Source organism: Marmota flaviventris, chromosome 8, assembly GCF_047511675.1.
Source record: "Marmota flaviventris isolate mMarFla1 chromosome 8, mMarFla1.hap1, whole genome shotgun sequence".
Classification (NCBI taxonomy): Eukaryota; Metazoa; Chordata; class Mammalia; order Rodentia; family Sciuridae; genus Marmota; species Marmota flaviventris.
Window position 1 is genome coordinate 120,694,231 of NC_092505.1, and position 18,485 is coordinate 120,712,715.

Here is an 18,485-nt window from a genome sequence, read left to right on the forward strand (position 1 = left end):
GGGGATGTGGCTCAAGCGGTAGCACGCTCGCCTGGCATGCGTGCAGCCTGGGTTCGATACTCAGCACCACATACAAACAAAGATGTTGTGTCCGCCGAAAACTAAAAAAATAAATATTAAAAAAAATTCTCTCTTCTCTCTCTCTCTCTATCTCTCTCTCTCTCTCGTTCTCATTAAAAAACAAAGAGAGAGTGTTTAATTGCTTCGTTAAGTGAAGTAAGAGAGGCATGTTCAAGATGTGGCATAAAGAAGGAGTATCATCTCCCCTTAATAGGGAAAACAAAACAGACATAAGTGCCTGAGCTGAATCTGGAAGGATGAGAAAATTAGTGGAGGGAAGAACAGGAAGAAGCTTTGAGGCAAAGAAGCATTGAGGCAAAAAGAGGAATAGCATCTATAAAGTCTTAGAGGTTTAAAACAGCCCAGGTGTTTAATTCACAGTGTCTAGCTTGTAGGGCATATCTGGAAACAGGAAAAGAATGTAGGATTGATGGGAAAAATAGCCAAATCATACAGGACCTTTTATGGTATTAGGATTTGTAGTATCTTATGGGTTTAAGGAATGATTAGATTATGTTTTAGAAGAAATGATTAAGCCATGGTGAGACAAACCTAGACTCGAGCAGTCCCATTGGAAAACTGCCCACCTAAACCAGTGCAGATCTGGGACTAGAGAAAAAGATGAGATCGCCTAAAACAATAGGAATGGATAGGATGAAAAGATTCTAGATATGTTTTGGATGCTAAATTAGAAAACAAAATACCTCAGTGACTAATTAGATATGGGTTTGGAGAGGTGGAGAGTATAAAATAACTTTTAAAAAATTAAAAAAAAATTTTTTTTTTTAGTTGTTGGTAGACCTTTATTTATTTATATGTGGTGCTGAGAATCTAACCTAGTGCCTCAGACGTGCCAGGCAATTGCACCACCACTGAGCCCCAGCTCCCGCCCAACCTTAAAATTTCTAACATACAAATATAATAACTGGAAAGAGAAGATAATGATAATAAAAATTATGAATTTAATTTTTAAGATTTTGCATTTATTTTTATTGGTGCATAATAATTATATAATTTCAATTTTATTTTTATTTTTTAGGGGAATATCAGGGATTGAACTCAGGGGCACTTGACCACTGAGCCACATCCCAGCCCTATTTTGCATATTATTTAGAGACAGGATCTCACTGAGTTGCTTAGCATCTTGCTTTTGCTGAGGCTGACTTTGAACTTGTGATCCTCCTGCCTCAGCCTCCGGAGCAGCTGGGACTACAGATGTACACCACCACGCCCAGCATAATTTAATTTTTAGAATCTTAGATTATGTCAACAAATTTAGGAAACTTTAAACTGATTTCCTGTTTGTGATTTATTTATTAAATTACTTCCAAACTTTGACTAACAGGCATCTACTTTTATAAAAACACTTTCATTATTCTGGCTCTCATTTATTTTTTTCTCACTTTGTCAAGTTGGCCAATGGTTGCTTATTCATTTTGTGTTTTACTAATCCGAAACCTAAGAGAATTTTTAAAACATTAGTCTAGAGGAAAGTAAAAAGCAACTGAAATTTCTTCATGTAGAACTAGTAATGTTGTTTCTATATACTTCCTATGTTTTCTATGCAGAAACACATATAAATAAATATTTTCTATAATTATCCTATTTGCTTTTTTTCTGTCCTACTTTTGTCTCTGGCCTTATGTTTGTAGACATTTTTCCATAATAAATATAAATCTCTATCATAATTTTTAATTGATATGTAATATTCCACTGTATACTGTCATCAGTTTTCTATTATTAGTCATTTAGATTGTTTTTCTTTTTTTTTTTTTTTAATTTTTTCTGAACAGACCTGCCATGGATATTTTTATATTCACATATTCATAAATTAGTCATTTCTGATGATTCTCAGGATAAATTTACATTCATACAACTCCTCAGTTAAAGATATACATGTTTTCAAATATCGATACATACTTTCAAATTAGTTATTTCAATTTATTATTCCCATTTCAAACGATTGGATATAGATTCCATTTCTCTTTCCTAGGACTGTGACTTTCTTTTCTAAAATGGAGATAATAAATATTTATTTTTAAGGTTGTTATAAATAATTAAGAGAATTAATGTAAATAGTTAACCTAATGTTTAGCACATAGTAAGTCCACAGTTACTGTCAGCTATTACTTTTAATAACCTGTGGAACTGCATTTCCCCAAAGCTTTGTAAATATTGGGCAATATCAGTCTGTTCAGTTTTACTAATATGTGGAGAAAATGTTACACCATTATACTTCAAAACTTTTGGACGAACATCTTTTCTTAGGCTCATTAGAGTTTTGTGTTTCTTTTTTTAATTGTTTTCAGGTTTTTATGGATACTTGTAAAATTTGCTCTTTTTCTTCGTTTTAAGAATTTTTTATATCTTAGGAATATTGACTGTCCTCATTTGCAAAATATTTTCTCTGTTTTGTCATTTTTAATTGAATTTGGTACTTTTTTGACCTTTTAGATTTACAACAATAAATTTTTAGATAGCTAATTCACTATTTATTTACTTTATGTTTGGGGGCTTTTCTACCCTAATATTGTCAAAATATTTTTGTGTGTACTGTGTATATGTTGTTTTTTGTTTGTTGGTTGGTTTGGTACTGGGGATTGAACCCAGGAGTGCTTAGCCACTTAGTCACATTCTCAAACACCCCCCCCCCCTTTTTTTTTTTAAATTTTATTCTTTTAAGACAGGGTCTCATTAAGTTGCTTAGGGCCTTGCTAAGTTGCTGAGACTGGCTTTGAATTTTGATCTTCCTGCCTCAGACTCCCAAGTTGCTGGGATTATAGGCATGTATCATCATGCCCAGCACTTTTTTCTTTTTTTAAGTTATATTTTTCACAATGAAATTTTTAATCCTTCTGCATTTTGATGGTGGTTAGTAGGGGGAGGTGGGGACTGGGTCTTGCTATGTTGCCCAGGCTGGCCTAGAACTCTGGGGCACAAGTAATAGTCCTACCTCAGCCTCCCAAGTAGCTGGGACTACAGTCATGTGCCACTGTGCCTGGCTCCTCTAGAATTTTCTTATAAGTTGAGATGCAGTTTTGTTTCCATATAGTTAGATATGACACCATTCCTTTCTTTGGCTGATTTGAAATGCCTCTTACATACTAAATTTCCATATATACCCACTCTATTTCAAACTTATTTGCTTCAGATTGTTTTATTACTTTCAATTTGTTGACAGCAAATTTTCCTTCATTACTCTTGTTTTTAATTCTCTTCCTGGCTTATGTTGCATAGTTATTCTCCTAGGAAAGTTAGGAATCATTTTTACAGTACCACCCCAAAATTACATTGAGATTTTGATTGAGATTTTCAGATTTCAAACAATTAGTAAATCTTGAACACATGTTAAAAATCTTATGATCACAACTATTATTTCAGTTGAACCTATTTGTTACTCATTAAGAACACACATAAAATTTTACATGATGCTTAGTTTTCTATAAATGTTTTTACAGCATTCATTGTTTCAAGAGCCAAAAGTTTTCACCCTTAAAACTTAAAGGTGTGCTATTTTGTCAGTAATAGAAGTATGTGTCCTTACCTGTTTTAAAACTCAGATTACTGAATTACACTTTCAGAAGTGGTTTTCATTGGATTTATATAAGATTGTCCATATTTTATTTAATTAATATGTAAAGTAGGTCTAATTTTTTTTTCTTACTGGGAATTGAACCCAGGCATGCCCTACTACTGAGCTAGATCCCCAGCTTTTTTTTATTTTGAGGCAAGGTCTTGCTAATCCTCCTGCCTCCACCTCCCAAGCACTTGGCTAAAATTCTTTGATTATGCTAAATATGATAACTGTTTAGTTGCACCAATTTCAGTTCCCTGTTAGTGTATTTTTGTTTCAGTGGTGTTCCTTTACTTGCTCAGAAACATTTAAGTAGAGAAAAAAATAAACAAGAACCAGAACTGTTAAGGTCTTTTTATGAAGGCAGATGACTCTTGGTCAAAGTTTAGAAATCATTTAATCCATGTATCACAAATAAGAAATGAGTTCTTCAGGTTTCCTAAATTTCTTGGCATGATTTAATATTTTTAAAATGTAACCAAATCAAGTGGCTTTGTTTTAGTAAAACCAAATATCCATTTAGGCTTTAAATCATTTGCTAAACTTTTCAATAACCTTATATTGGGTTGTGACAACCTTCTTACTTTTACTTCTGTTATTCAACTGTTTGATGTAAATGTTACCCATTTACAAAGGAAACCAAGGATCTGAGAAGTTAATATGTAGAAAAAAGGAAAGAAATTAATATTTTGAGTACCAAATGATCCAAGCACTGCATTTGGTGTTTTCCTGAGATATCTTATTTTTAATAAGTAGATAATTGCCTGACAGCAAATTTGATCAAGTCTTTGGTACACTTCTTAATCATATGTCTCAATATTACTAATTCTTCCTGTTTGATTTTTCCTTGCTTTCTTTGTTCAACTGTGATTGTTTAGCCACTTTTTTATATTTTGTTTTTTATCATTGATAATTACTTTTTTTCTTTTTTATTTGACACAGGGCCTCACTAAGTTGCTTAGGGCCATGCTAATTTGATGAGGCTGGCTTTGAACTTGCAATTTTCCTGCCTAAGGCTCCCAAGTTGCTGGGATCATAGGTGTACACCACTGCACCCTGCTGATAATCACTTTTCCCAAATGCCAACATATCTGTGGTTGATTCTAATTAATGAGTATAATAAGTATATTTCTTTTTTTTAGATTCCTGAATTTGATAACTTGTACCTGGATATGAATGGAATTATTCATCAGTGCTCCCATCCTAATGATGATGATGTTCACTTCAGAATTTCAGATGATAAAATCTTTACTGACATTTTTCACTACTTGGAAGTGTTGTTTCGCATTATTAAACCTAGGAAAGTGTTCTTCATGGCTGTTGATGGTGTGGCTCCTCGAGCAAAAATGAACCAGCAGCGTGGGAGGCGTTTTAGGTAAAATGTTCAAAAATAATTGACGTAAAACAACATATCTTCTAATCATGTTTATTTTTGCTTAAATTCCCCCACAAATGGACTATCTCATGATAATGAGCTAGAAATTCAAATGAGGTATCATTTCACAAAGTGTATGTTGGATTTTATATAGTTGCTCAGTTGTTCTCCATCACAAGGTTTTCAAACTTCTTTTTGATAATTTGAAAATAATAGTTGTAAAACAAAGTTGTTATACTGGTTTACTCTGAGTTGTTAACTAGAGTGAACCGAGAGACTGTTGTCATAAGAACATTATTGACATTTAAAGTAACATTTATTAAATAACCAGACCCTGAGATAAATGCTGACTTTGAATGAGTATGGAACTTAATGGAGCAGAAAGACAAGTGAGATCAGAAGGTGATGATGGACTGTGGGAAGAGAGTTGAATTAGAATACTTAGGATATTATCAGCACCACTGTATAGAAGTAAAGGATGAGAAGAGATTAAAAACATAAAGAGGATCTTAAAGGCAAATTCCTGGACATGTAAAATATTTCTAAGTAACAATGAGATCAAGCTATGTCCCTGTTTATGAATAACAGAAGTAAAAGTAAGAAGGTTGTCACAACCCAAGGCGAGGAACCCTGAATCAAGAGACTTGGATGGATCACTAGCATAATGAATCCTTTAATCATAATGACAGCTTAAAGAGTGGAAAGAGCACCTGTGCATCAGATGTGGAAGTCATCAAAGAAGGTGGGAGAGTGCCCTGGATAAGGCTTCCAGTAAGAATAAAAGAATGACAAAAAATACGGATTTAATATCAAAAGTAAAAAGATACTTGGAAGTCTTAGAAAGACTGTGAGATCCTTGAAGGAAAGATCCTTCTAATACCAAAATTGAGATTCTCAAGTACCACTCAAGACTTATTAATCTGACTCTAGGAGTTGGGAAACTCCTGGAAACCATTTTAACTAGACTCCCCTGGTATTTATTAAACTAGTTTTTGTGAGCCACTAGCCTAGAAAATCTGATATTAAGGAAGGATTATATAAACCCATTGCATTGGTCGGGGTTCACTTGAAGATAATAGGAAACATTCAGACTAACTTAAGCAGAAAGATACATGAATGGGTATCTCCAGAAACTTATTCCCTTTGATGTGATCCAGAGATTAAGCTACCACCAAAACTATTAGCTCCAAGGATATATCACTGTCATTATAATTTAGCAATCAGGAGGCCACCACAGCATTTATTAGCTCCACAACCCCGGTGCTTTTATTGAAAACACAGATGCGCTACTCCTTCCGTCTCATCACCACAAACCTATTCAGTACTGGAATCTCCTCTACCATTGCTGAAATGCACACATCCCCTATGGCCACTGTGCCTCAACTGTTGGTAGGTATCACTGCACTTCCAAACCTTTTATGGAGGCATCTCATTGTCAAAAATCAAGTCATATCCAAAAACCTAACTGCAGGGAAGCTTGAGTTTTATTTATTTATTTAAGCTTTGCAACCACTCTAATATTAGAAGGAGGAGAATAGAATGGAGGCTAAGGGCCAATCCACTATAACCACCATAACCTTTCCTAAATACTCTGCTGGTATTAAGTATTTCATGTTTCCCAGAAATCCCCAATCAACTGTCATTCCTTCAGTGATTGTTTTCTCCATTCATAATGTATAATTCTACATGTGTTATTCCTAAATCTTTTCTTCTGACTTTTATTCCCCTAAAATTTCATTATAAGATCACATGATTATGGCCAGACACAAAGAATAATTCTTTCTTTATTTGTCCATAGCACTTAACAGTGCTGATCATTCTTTTTGAACTTCTCTCATTCCTTGGCCTTCTTAAAACCATATTATTTCTTTGTCTATACATTCGTAGTCTCTTTTCCTTCCTGATTTTCTTTTTTTAAAAAATATATCTTTTTAAAATGGAGATGGACACAATACCTTTCTTTTTCTTTCTTTCTTTATGTGGTGCTGAGAATTGGACCCAATGCCTCACATGTGCTAGGCAAGCATTTTATCACTGACCCACAACCCCAGCCATGATTTTCGTAAATTGTTAATATTTCTAACGGTTCTCTCCTGGGCCCTGAGTGATCCACTTGTGGCTTTAATTACTCTGTCTATCCTAATGACTCCCAAATTTATCTTTCTGGTGGTTCTCTCCCAAGTTCCTTTTTATCCAAATGCTTGCTACCCTTGAGGCTTAACATGTTCAACACTGAACTCACCTTTCTCTCAAAACTGCCCTCCTTTTGTTTCCTGTTTCAGTGAATGTCAGTACCATGTACTTGGCTGCCTAATAGTCTTACCTTGTCCTTATCCCAAATATTTTCCATATTGCATTCAAATTAAACATATGGCTATGTAATTTTCTGTCTCCCCATTAGAGTATAATATCTGAGACCTGGAGTCATTTCTCTTTTGTTATATCCCAAGACTTTGCCACATAGTTGCATTGAATAGTCATTTGTTCATTTAAAGTAGAAGAGGAGAAAAGAGGAAAGAATACACTGCAGAGGTTACAAATGAGTTAGTGTTATTTGAGTTTTTGTTATATTGAGGTTGGCAAGAGAGAGATTAAATAGGAGGAAGAATTTGTTCATGAAAACAGAATTCAGAGCATAGTAGATAGAATTAGTAGCAATTCTGTAGAAAGTATGCCCGAGGCAGAGCTTCTTAACTTGTATGCCATGTGGCATTCTGATGTGCTGCAAAAAGGTTAGAGGGGAAACCAGATAGGAATTGGGGCATCTGTGTTCAAATCCAGTTCTGACTCCAAAGCTCATTTTGTTTCTAGCAAATTGTGTTACCTTAAAAAATGAGATAACTTTGGCAACTGATGTCATTAATACTCTTAGACTTTCTTTTTATTTATTTATTTATTTTAGTTGTCGATGGATCTTTATTTATTTATATGTGGTGCTGAGACTTGAACCCAGTACCTCACACATGCTAGGCAAGCGATCTACCACTGAGCCATAACCCCAGCCCCTAGACTTTTATTTTAAATATTTTTAGGAAGAAATACAAAGATATGTGAGAATTTTTTTATAATTGCTTATGTAATATTCTCAGAGATCATTGATGACATTTAAGATCATAAAATGATTAAGATCATTAAATGATATTCTTAAATGTGTATATAAGGAATGTTTAAAGCTGTGCAGTGCTTTAAGTCATTTCTAGAATGAATTTGCAGTATATTTGTGATAAAAATTACTTCATAAGTATTTTTAAATTTCTGTCTGTTTTGCTGGTTTAGTATCCAACTTCTGTAGTCCTTATGTGAAAAACTCAATTCTTTACATTAAAAGAATTGAGGCTCATATTTATCAGTTATAACTATTTCAAAACTTGTATTTTTTGAACCTTAAAATTGATGAATTTGTATTTTGATTTTTAAAAGCACCTAAATAACAATTTGTATAAAGATCTTTACTTCTTTTCAGCAAGTTTAAGATGCTCTTTTCCCTTAACCTTTAAGGTCAGCCAAGGAGGCAGAAGACAAAATAAAAAAGGCAATAGAAAAGGGAGAAACTCTTCCTACAGAGGCCAGGTTTGATTCCAACTGTATTACACCAGGTAAATTCACTGAGAGAAAAATTCTGAATGAATTAAAATGTAAATAGAAAATTTATTTTTTCGAGTGTATTTTTATTTTCCAGACTTATTTTGGTCTTAAGGTTCCATTTGCTATATTTTCCCACTTGTGTCTATTCATGAGATGATTTGGTCATAAGTGCTCCTATAGAGACCCTCTCTAGGAATTTTCAGATGTTAAAAAAAGCGGATATGGGCAGGACTTCCACATGTAAACAGAATTCTAAATCTAGAAGAAACATAAAATCCTTCAGTCCTGATTCTGCCATTTATTGGTATTAAATCGTCAGTGAAGTTGTAACTTATCAAGTTCATGTTGCTGCCTTATGATTCCAGGATGAGACACTCATTTTCCTAATCCAGAGAGTTTACTACTCTACCTCTCAAAAGCAAATAAGATTTCTGTGACTTTAAGGAAAATAAATCTATCAGTAATATGTTTAACTTAATTTTACATTCAGTAGCATACTTATATTCTTAGGAGCTTTGTGTTTGAACATAAATCTTAAAAAATCTAACTTCCTTATGAATAGTAATTTTCTCTTTGGTTAAATGTGTCAGATGCACATTACTAGTTTTATCCTGATTATAGTGTACAACTATATTGCCTTTGAGTATCGATCAACTGGGCTTTTCCTAAACTATAATCATTGTAGACTAATTTTCCAGATTAATGATTTTTCAGATTAATAATAGTGATAATATTTTGTTACTATTATTTTTGGCAATATAGTTGAAACTGCATGCCTTACAAAAATACTTCAGAATTTAACAAAAGAAGTAGAAAGTTGAAGTTCATTAGCGTGCAAACTCTGCATTTGTGTAAAAATACACAAAGCGTATTCCTTAGTAGTTAAAATTTCTTGACTTCCCCTTTGTGACATTGAAGTCATTTTGGTGACTAGCAAGATGTGAAGCAGCTGTGATTATTTGCGAGAGAATGATACAACATTTTGTTCTTTCAGGATAAAGAAGGAGGCTTTTAACCTTCAAAGATCCTGTACCTAGCTATTTCCTGGACATCCAAATCTAATTATATGTTGTCACTGGGAATTCACTGTTTTCATGTCTTTCTCAGATTAATCTTTTTAAACTTTTTATTTATAGGGACAGAATTCATGGCTAGGTTACATGAACATCTGAAATATTTTGTAAATATGAAAATTTCCACAGACAAGTCATGGCAAGGAGTTACCATCTACTTCTCAGGCCATGAGGTTACCATCTTTTTTTATTTAAAATAAATTTTTAAAGTTTATGTAATATTCTCAACCATAACATATTACCACACTTTTTAAAAACATTGTATTTAGACACCCGGAGAAGGAGAGCATAAAATCATGGAATTTATCAGATCCGAGAAAGCAAAACCAGATCATGATCCAAACACCAGACACTGTCTTTATGGTTTAGATGCTGACTTGGTAGGTATAATATTTTATTGTTATTATAAGATTATGTCATTGTAGGTAAATATCTAAGAGACTCAGTTTTATATAGGAATCTTATTGGCTTTGTTAATAAATACAAAAAACAATGATTCCTACTTTTGCCTTTACCAAAGTTCTAAAACAGTTGGAAAATTATTTATTTATTTATTTTTGATGGGGGGAAGGAACATATTATGTTCTCTATAGTTAGTCTACAGACCTACTGACCCTAGTAGTATAAATAGTGAAGTTATAGAAAGGGGAACCTCTCATGGAACCTCTTCAAGGTTCTGTGACTTTTAATACCTCCTGATGTGGCAAATTTTATGCCCCAGATACTTTCTTTTTTTTAGTTGTAGATGAACACAATACCTTTTTTAAAGATTTTTTTATTTTTATGTGGTGCTGAAGATCAAACCCAGTGCCTCACATGTGCTAGGTATGCTCTACCACTAAGCTACAACCCCAGCCCTCTACCCCCAATACTTTTACTAGCCTTTTTTTGTTTAACTTTTTATTATGGAAGTTTTAAAATTAAACAAAAATAGCCAAAGTAGCATAATGAACTTCCTCGTGTCCTTCATCTACCTTTAATATTAATTTTTAACTCCTATCCTTAACCATCTCATCTGTCTGCTCTTTCTCCTACCATTCTGGATTATTGAAGCAAATCCCAGATATTTATATCATTTAATCTATACATATTTTCATAATGGTTCTCTAAAAGGGAAGGTTGGTTTTTTTAAAAGTACTTAACTGCATTGCCATTATCCCACATAAAACAAAAAATAACATCATTGTTTAATATATAAATAACCAATTAGTATTCTTATCTCCTTAATTGCATAGTGTTTCTTTTGTGTTATTGTTTGAATCAGTATTGAAATAAATAATATACATTGCAATTGCTTGATATATCTCACTAGCTTTTTACTTACTTTGGAAACTGTAATACTGTAAAATAAAATTAGTTGAAGGTGCCCTTTTCCATTTTTTCTGTATTTTTTACATGCTAGAAATATCTTGACCTCCAAAAGAGCCCTACGTTTTATCATTAAAAAGCTGCTGCCTCTAAATTCTAACCCATTTTCTCATGGCAAGTAGAAATGTGTGAAAACCAAGAGAAGGTTGTAGGGAAAAGGAGTGAGAAAGGACAGAGTGGCAGTTATAAAGGTCATAGGACTCTTAAGGGGAAAATGTTTTTCCTGGAAAAATACATTTACTTTGTTGAGCACAGTGGTACAGTGGTACAGGCATGTAATCCCAGCTGCTTTGGAGGCTGAAGCAGGAGGATCTCAAATTCAAAGCCAGACTGAGCAATTTCACAGGACTCCCCCCCCCCCCAAAAAAAAAAAAAAAAAAAAAAAAAATTTAAAGGGTTGCAAATGTAGCTAAGTGGTAGAACACTTGTCTAGCATGTGTGAGGTCTTGGGTTCCATCCCCTAGTACCACCAGAAAAAAAGAAAAGTACACTTAAACTATCCTGTTCATATTCTACAACTTGATCACACTTTGATATTTGTGTGTTAATATGGTAATTGTTTATTTATTCTCTATATAGAAATGTTTTCATTTAATTGCCTTTGTGAATCTAATACTAGAAAAAATGGGAGAAGAGAAACATTTCATAATCATTTTTCCACAGATCATGCTTGGATTAACAAGTCACGAGGCACATTTTTCTCTTTTAAGAGAAGAAGTTCGATTTGGTGGCAAAAAAACACAAAGGTAAATCACATAGCATTCATGTTGTAAGAAAGAACAGAAATTTAGCTTGGATTATAATCCCTTAACAGGTATGTAATCTGTTTTGTTCATAGTGTCCTTTGATACACCAAAGTTTTTAATTACGATATAATCCAATTTATCTTTTCTTTTTGTTGCCTGAGCTTTTAGTGTAACATCAAGAAATCATCACCAAATTCAATGTTATAAAGATTATTTCCTATGTTTTATTCTAAGAGTTTTATAGGTTTGTTGTTGCTGTTGTTTGGATTTTGCGTAGCACTGGGTTTTGAACCCCAGGGCCTTGCATAAGCTAGGCAAGAGCTATACTACTGATTTACATCCTAAGCCCTGGGTTTTATAGTTTTAACTTTTACATTTAGGACTTTAGTACATTTGAGTTAATTTTTGTATGTGACAAAAGTAAAGGCCCAACTCCATTCTTTTTCATGTGGCTCTCCAATTTTCTTAGCAATATTTGTTGGAAAGACTGTCCTTCTCTGTTGAATCTCTTGGACCCTAATTGAAAGTCATTTTACCATGGTAAACAAGGACTTATTTCTTGGGCTTTCCATTATACTACATTGGTCTATATATCTTTATGCCAGTACCCATGTTTTGATTAATGTAATTTTGTAGTGGAAATCAGTAAGAGTACAACCTCCAACTTTATTCTTTTCAAGAGTGTTTTATCCATCTACTCAGGGTTTCCTGAAATTCCATATGATTTTTAGGATAGATTTTTCTGGTTTTGTGAGAAACATCTTTGTGATTCTGATAGGGATAGCATTGAGTCTGTAGATCTCTTTGAGCATCTTGGTATTAAGCCATGAACCTAAGATGTCTTTCCATTCACTTGTCTCTCCTTTAATTTCTTTCAACATTTTGTAGTTTTCAGTGTACAAGTCTTAACTCTTTGGTTATGTTTACTCTTAAGTATTTATTCTTTGGAATATTTTTATAAATGGAATAATTTTCTTAATTTCCTTTTCAGATTGTTCATTGATGGTATATGGAAATATAGCTGATATTTGGGTACTGATCTCATACCCTCCATACATGCTAAATTAGTTCTTTAGCCCTACTAGATTTTGTATGTATGTCTGTGTGTGTATTCTATGGAATTTTCTATGTGGAGAATTATTCCATCAGTAAATAGATTTAGTTTTAGTTCATTCTTTTCAATTTCAATTCCCTTTATTTCTTTTTCCTGCCTAATTGCTCTGGCTAGGACTTCCAGAAAAGTGTTGAGTAGTAGTTTGAATAGCTGTGGTAAGGTAGCCATCCTTTTCTTGTTCCTGATCTTAAGAGGAAATCTTTCACTCTTTCACCGTAGAGTAAAAAATTAACTGTGAGTTTTCATAAATGCCCTTTATCATACTAAGGAAAGTCTTTTCATATCTTAGTTTGCTGAATACTTTTTAATACCTTTATTTTATTTACTTATTTTTATATGGTGCTGAGGATCGAACCCAGCACCTTGCACGTGCTAGGCGAGAGCTCTGTTACTGAGCCACAATCCCAGCCCCTTGCTGAATATTTTTATTGTGGAAGAGTATTGAATACTGTCAGATGCTTTTCTGAAAAATGATGAGGATTTTTTTCCCCTTCATTCTATTTTTTTAAATATTTATTTTTTAGTTGTAGTTGGACACAGTGCCTTTATTTCACTTATTTATTTTTATGTGGTGCTGAGGATCAAACCCAGGGCCTCGCACGTGCTAGGCGAGAGCTCTACCACTGAGCCACAACCCCAGCCCTCCCTTAATTCTATTAAAGTGATGTATTAAACTAATTTTCTCATGTTGAACTATACTTGAATTCTTGGGATAAATCTTGCTTATGAATGAATGGCATATGAGCTATTTAATTTGCTATCATTTCTTTATAGTCTTACTTATAGTTAAATACAGTTTATAGGCTGATAACCAGGAATATAGAACCCTTTACCAATTCAGATAAGAGAAAGAAAGAAAGATATTGCCTCACCTTGTGCCTTGGACTACACTAAAAGAGATGTAAAAATATGTATTCATATGCTTTCTCTTAATGGCTAACCTTAAATGAGCCAGGTCACTGGTTTCTTAGTTTTATTATATATTACTTGAGACTTCTGAATGCTGAGATTCCTTCTACAAAAGGCATAATATAAGCCAATTATTTTTAACTTTACCATGTTACATTATTTTTACTTTTACATAAATTATATGCTTTAATTACAAGACTTAACTGTCTTCTAATGGTAATTATGATTTAAGGTTTGCTACATTTTTCAACTTAGAGCTTAAAATGTAATTTACTCTGTTTTGATCCTCTGATTGATTACAGGGTGTGTGCACCAGAAGAAACCACATTTCACCTTTTACACTTGTCTTTAATGAGAGAATATATTGACTATGAGTTTTCAGTGTTAAAAGTAAGTATTAACATAGCCATGGGCCAAGGTTTTGTATGCAGAAATCTGTACAGGGTTTCACTTTGTTTTCCATTTTACCTTAGGCAAAGATCACATTTAAATATGATATTGAAAGAATTATAGATGATTGGATTTTGATGGGATTTCTGGTTGGCAATGATTTTATCCCTCATCTACCTCATTTACATATTAATCATGATGCACTGCCTCTTCTTTATGGAACATATATTACCATCCTTCCAGAACTTGGGGGTAAGAAAATTTAATATTCATTTGAGGCTACTTTAATTTAGCAGTGTCTTACCCTAAAAATGTCACTCATTCATTAAATAATTGCATGCCCAACTAAACTAAAGCCTAAGGTTACAAGCAATGAGGTTGTCATTTTCAATGATTCCCAAGGAAAGAAAGTGATCAGAGTTATTGATACCTCACAATAACTCTAATATAAAAATTTCCTAAGAAAATATAATTTAAATTTTTCGATTTTAATTTAATTTTAGTTTCCTGAGAAAGCCAAGGGAACTTGTTGGTTTCGCTTAACTCCTTTAGTATTTAAATGTAGAATTCAGTTTTTTTTTTTGAGGCAGGTATTGGGGATTGAACTCAGGGGCAACTCAACCACTGAGCCACATCCCCAGCCCTGTTTTGTATTTTATTTAGAGACAGGGTCTCACTGAGTTGCTTTGAACCCGCGATCCTCCTCCTGTCTCAGCCTCCCAAGCCACTGGAATTACAGACATGCACCACTGCACCTAGCTGAAATTCAGTTTTTCTAAATAGATATGCATCAGAGTATTTAATATGAAGGAAATATTTTTTCAGTTAAAGTGAAATATGGAGACAATAGTGATGCTGAATAAAACATACAACAGAGTAACACAACATTAGTTTTTTCCCCAAGCTGACATATCAAATTGAAATGATCTGGATAGATTCTAGAACAGTTTAATTGTTGCCAGGTGTGGTTGGAAATATAGAAGGATGATTATCATGTGAACCTGTTTTTTTTTGCTTCTAAACAAACATATTGTATATTATAGGAATATAAAGCTCAAAGAAACTAGGGCTGCTTTATATATAGCCCAACAGTGTTTTTTCCTGATTAGTAGAATATTGACATTTAACAGCTTGTGGAAAGAATTTTGTAGAATTGTTGGAAAAACGTGTCAGTTTTTAGTACAAATTTGGATTTTTTTCTTTTTAGGTTATATTAATGAAAGTGGACATCTCAACTTACCTCGATTTGAGAAATACCTTGTGAAACTATCAGATGTAAGTAACTATACATTTTTGTTTTCCTGTCCCAGTGTAGCTATAAATGGTTAGTAACTGTTTTAGTCAGCCTTTTGGCCGATGTGACTAAAAGACCTGACCAGAACAATATAGACTCAGGAAAAGTTTATATGGGGGCTCACAGTTTTAGAGGTCTCAACCCATAGGCAGCATGCACCATTCCTTGGGGCTCGAGGTGAAGCTGAACATCATGGCAGAAGAATGTGGTAGAGGGAAGCAGCTCATATGATGATCAGACAGCAAGAGAGACTTCATCCACCAGATACAAAATATGTACCCCAAAGACACGCTCCTAATGCCCCACCTTCTCCAGCTACACCCTACCTATCTTCAACCACCACTCAGTTAATCCCATCAGGAAATTGATTCACTGATTGGGTTAAGGCTGTCATAACCCAGTCATTTCTCTAAATCTTGCATTATCTCACACAGGAGCTTTTGGGATACATCTCATGTCCAAAACATAACAGTAACCAACTAAACAATAGCAGGAAAAAAAACTTTTATACTTATCTCCCAGGTGCTAATTACACTTTCACCTAAATTCTGTTCCTTCCCCTCATATTTTTTATTGGTGCATTTTAACTGTACATACTGATGGGATTTATTGTTATATATTTATAATAACAAATATATTTTAATATAACAGTATAATTTGGCCATTATCACATCCTAGCATTTTTTTTCCCTCGCTCTCCCCACTTTCTACCCCTTGATTTCTTTTCTCTACTAATCTCCTTTTCATTTTTATGAGATTCAACTCCATCTTTGTTTTCCTTTTCCTCTTTAGCACGCACATAGGAAAGAAAACATAGGACCCTTAACCTCTGAGAGTTTGACTTGTTTTGCTTAACATAATGGTTTCTAGTTCCGTCTGTTTTCCTGCAAGTGACATAATTTTGTTTTTATTTATGGCTGAATAAAACTACATTATATATATCACATTTTCTTTTTATCCGTTGATGGGCATCTAGGCATCTTGGCCATTGTGAATTGTGCTGCTATAAACATGGATATACATGTATCACTGTTGTATGATGACTTTAATTCTTCAGGGTAAATAATGAGAAGTGGTATAGCTGGGTCATATGGTGGTCCTAACCTTTTGAGGAACCTTCATACTGATTTCCATAGTAGTTGTACTAATTTACAGTTCCACACTCCACATCTTCTTTAGCATTTGTTCTTATTTGTATTCTTAACGACTGCCATTCTGATTAGTCTGAAATGAAATCTCAGTGTAGTTTGGATTTGCATTTCCCTACTTGCTAATGATGTTGAACATTTTTTCATATATTTCTTAGACATTTGTATTTCTTCTTTTGAGAAGTATCTATTTAATTTGTTCACTCATTTATTAATAAGGTTACTTGATTTTTCTAGCATAAAGTTTTTTTTTGAGTTCTTTGTATATCCTAGATATTTATCCTCTGTCCAAAGAATAGCTAACAAAGATTTTCTCCCATTCTGTAGGCTCTCTCTTCACATTCCTAATTGTTTCCTTTGCTGTGCAGAAGCTTTTTAATTTGATGCCATCCCATCTTTTTGGCATTATTTCCTGAGCTTTAGGGTTCTTATTGAGAAAGTCGTTGCCTGTGCCTATGTACTGGAGTGTTGACCCTGTTTTTTCTAGCAGTTGTATAGTTTCTCATCTAAGTCCTAAGTCTTTGATCCATTTTGGATTGATTTTTGTGCTGGGCGAGAGATCAAGATCTATAGTTTCATTCTTCTACGTATGGATAACCAGTTTTTCCAGCACCATTTGTTTAAAAAGCTGTGTTTTCTCTAGTGTATTTTTCGGCACCATTGTCAAAGATCAGATGACTGTAGATGTATGGTTTTTGTCTCTGTGTCTTCTATTCTGTACCATTGTCTTTATGGCAATACCATGCAGTTTTTGTTACTATAGTCCTGTAGTATGATTTGAAGTCTGCTATTGTGATGCCTTCAGCATTGCTTTTTTGGCCCAGAATTGTTTTTCCTATTCTGGGTCTTTTAGTCTTCCAAATGAATTTTAGGACTATTTTTTTCTAGTTCTGTGAAGAATGTCATTGGTATTTTGATGGGAATTGCATTGAATCTATATTTGCTTTGGTAGTATGGCCATTATAACAATATTAATTCTGCCTATCCACAAACATGGGAGGTTTTTCCATCTTTTGAACTCTTCAATTTCTTTCTACAGTGTTCTATAGTTTTCATTGTAGAGGTCTTTCACCCCCTTGGTTAGATTTGTTCCTAGTCCCCCTATTTGGGGACTATTATGAATGGAATTATTTTCCTGATTTCCTTCTCAGAGATTCATTGTTGGTATATAAGGAAGCTATTGATTTTTGTATGTTGATTTTGTAACCTACTGTTTGTCATGTTTGTTTAGTAGCTCTAGCAGTCTTTTGTTAGAGTTCTTTGGATCTTCTAGGTATAGGATCATATCATGTGCAAAAGTGATAATTTGACTTTTTTTCTTTCTTCTTTTTTTTATTTTTTAATTTTTTAAATATTTTTTTAGTTGTAGATAGACACAATATCTTTATTTTATTTATTTATTTTTTGTATGTGGTGCTGAGGATTGAACCCAGTGCCTCACGCATGCAAGGCAAGTGCTGAACCACTGAGCTACAACCCCCGGCCCTTTATTTTTTTATTTTATTATTTTTTTTATATTTATTTTTCAGTTTTAGGTGGACACAATATCTTTGTTTTATTTTTATGTGGTGCTGAGAATCAAACCCAGTGCCTCATGCATGCTAGGCAAGCATGCTACCACTTGAGCCACATCCCTAGCCCGTTTCCTCTTTTTATACCTCTTGTTTCCTTCTCATGCCTAATTGCATTGGCTAGAATTTCTAGCATTATATTAAAAAGGAATAGTGTGAGCAGACATTCTTTTCTTGTTCTATATTTTAAAGGAAATGCTTTCAGTTTTTCCCCATTTACTATAAGGTTTGCTTTGGGTTTTTTACATGTAGCCTTTATGATGTTGAAGTAGTTTCCT

General features: G+C 33.6%; 1 protein-coding gene across 1 annotated transcript in view; it reads left to right on the forward strand.

Annotated features, from left to right (window-relative positions):
* Positions 1-18,485, forward strand: part of Xrn1 (5'-3' exoribonuclease 1) — a 116,479-nt gene that overhangs the window by 6,837 nt on the left and 91,157 nt on the right. The window contains exons 2-9 of the mRNA XM_027933726.2: positions 4,777-5,009; positions 8,508-8,605; positions 9,731-9,840; positions 9,937-10,047; positions 11,699-11,781; positions 14,107-14,194; positions 14,278-14,446; positions 15,402-15,469. Coding sequence (XP_027789527.1) covers positions 4,777-5,009; positions 8,508-8,605; positions 9,731-9,840; positions 9,937-10,047; positions 11,699-11,781; positions 14,107-14,194; positions 14,278-14,446; positions 15,402-15,469 — 960 coding nt within the window. The remainder of the gene's footprint in view (positions 1-4,776; positions 5,010-8,507; positions 8,606-9,730; positions 9,841-9,936; positions 10,048-11,698; positions 11,782-14,106; positions 14,195-14,277; positions 14,447-15,401; positions 15,470-18,485) is intronic.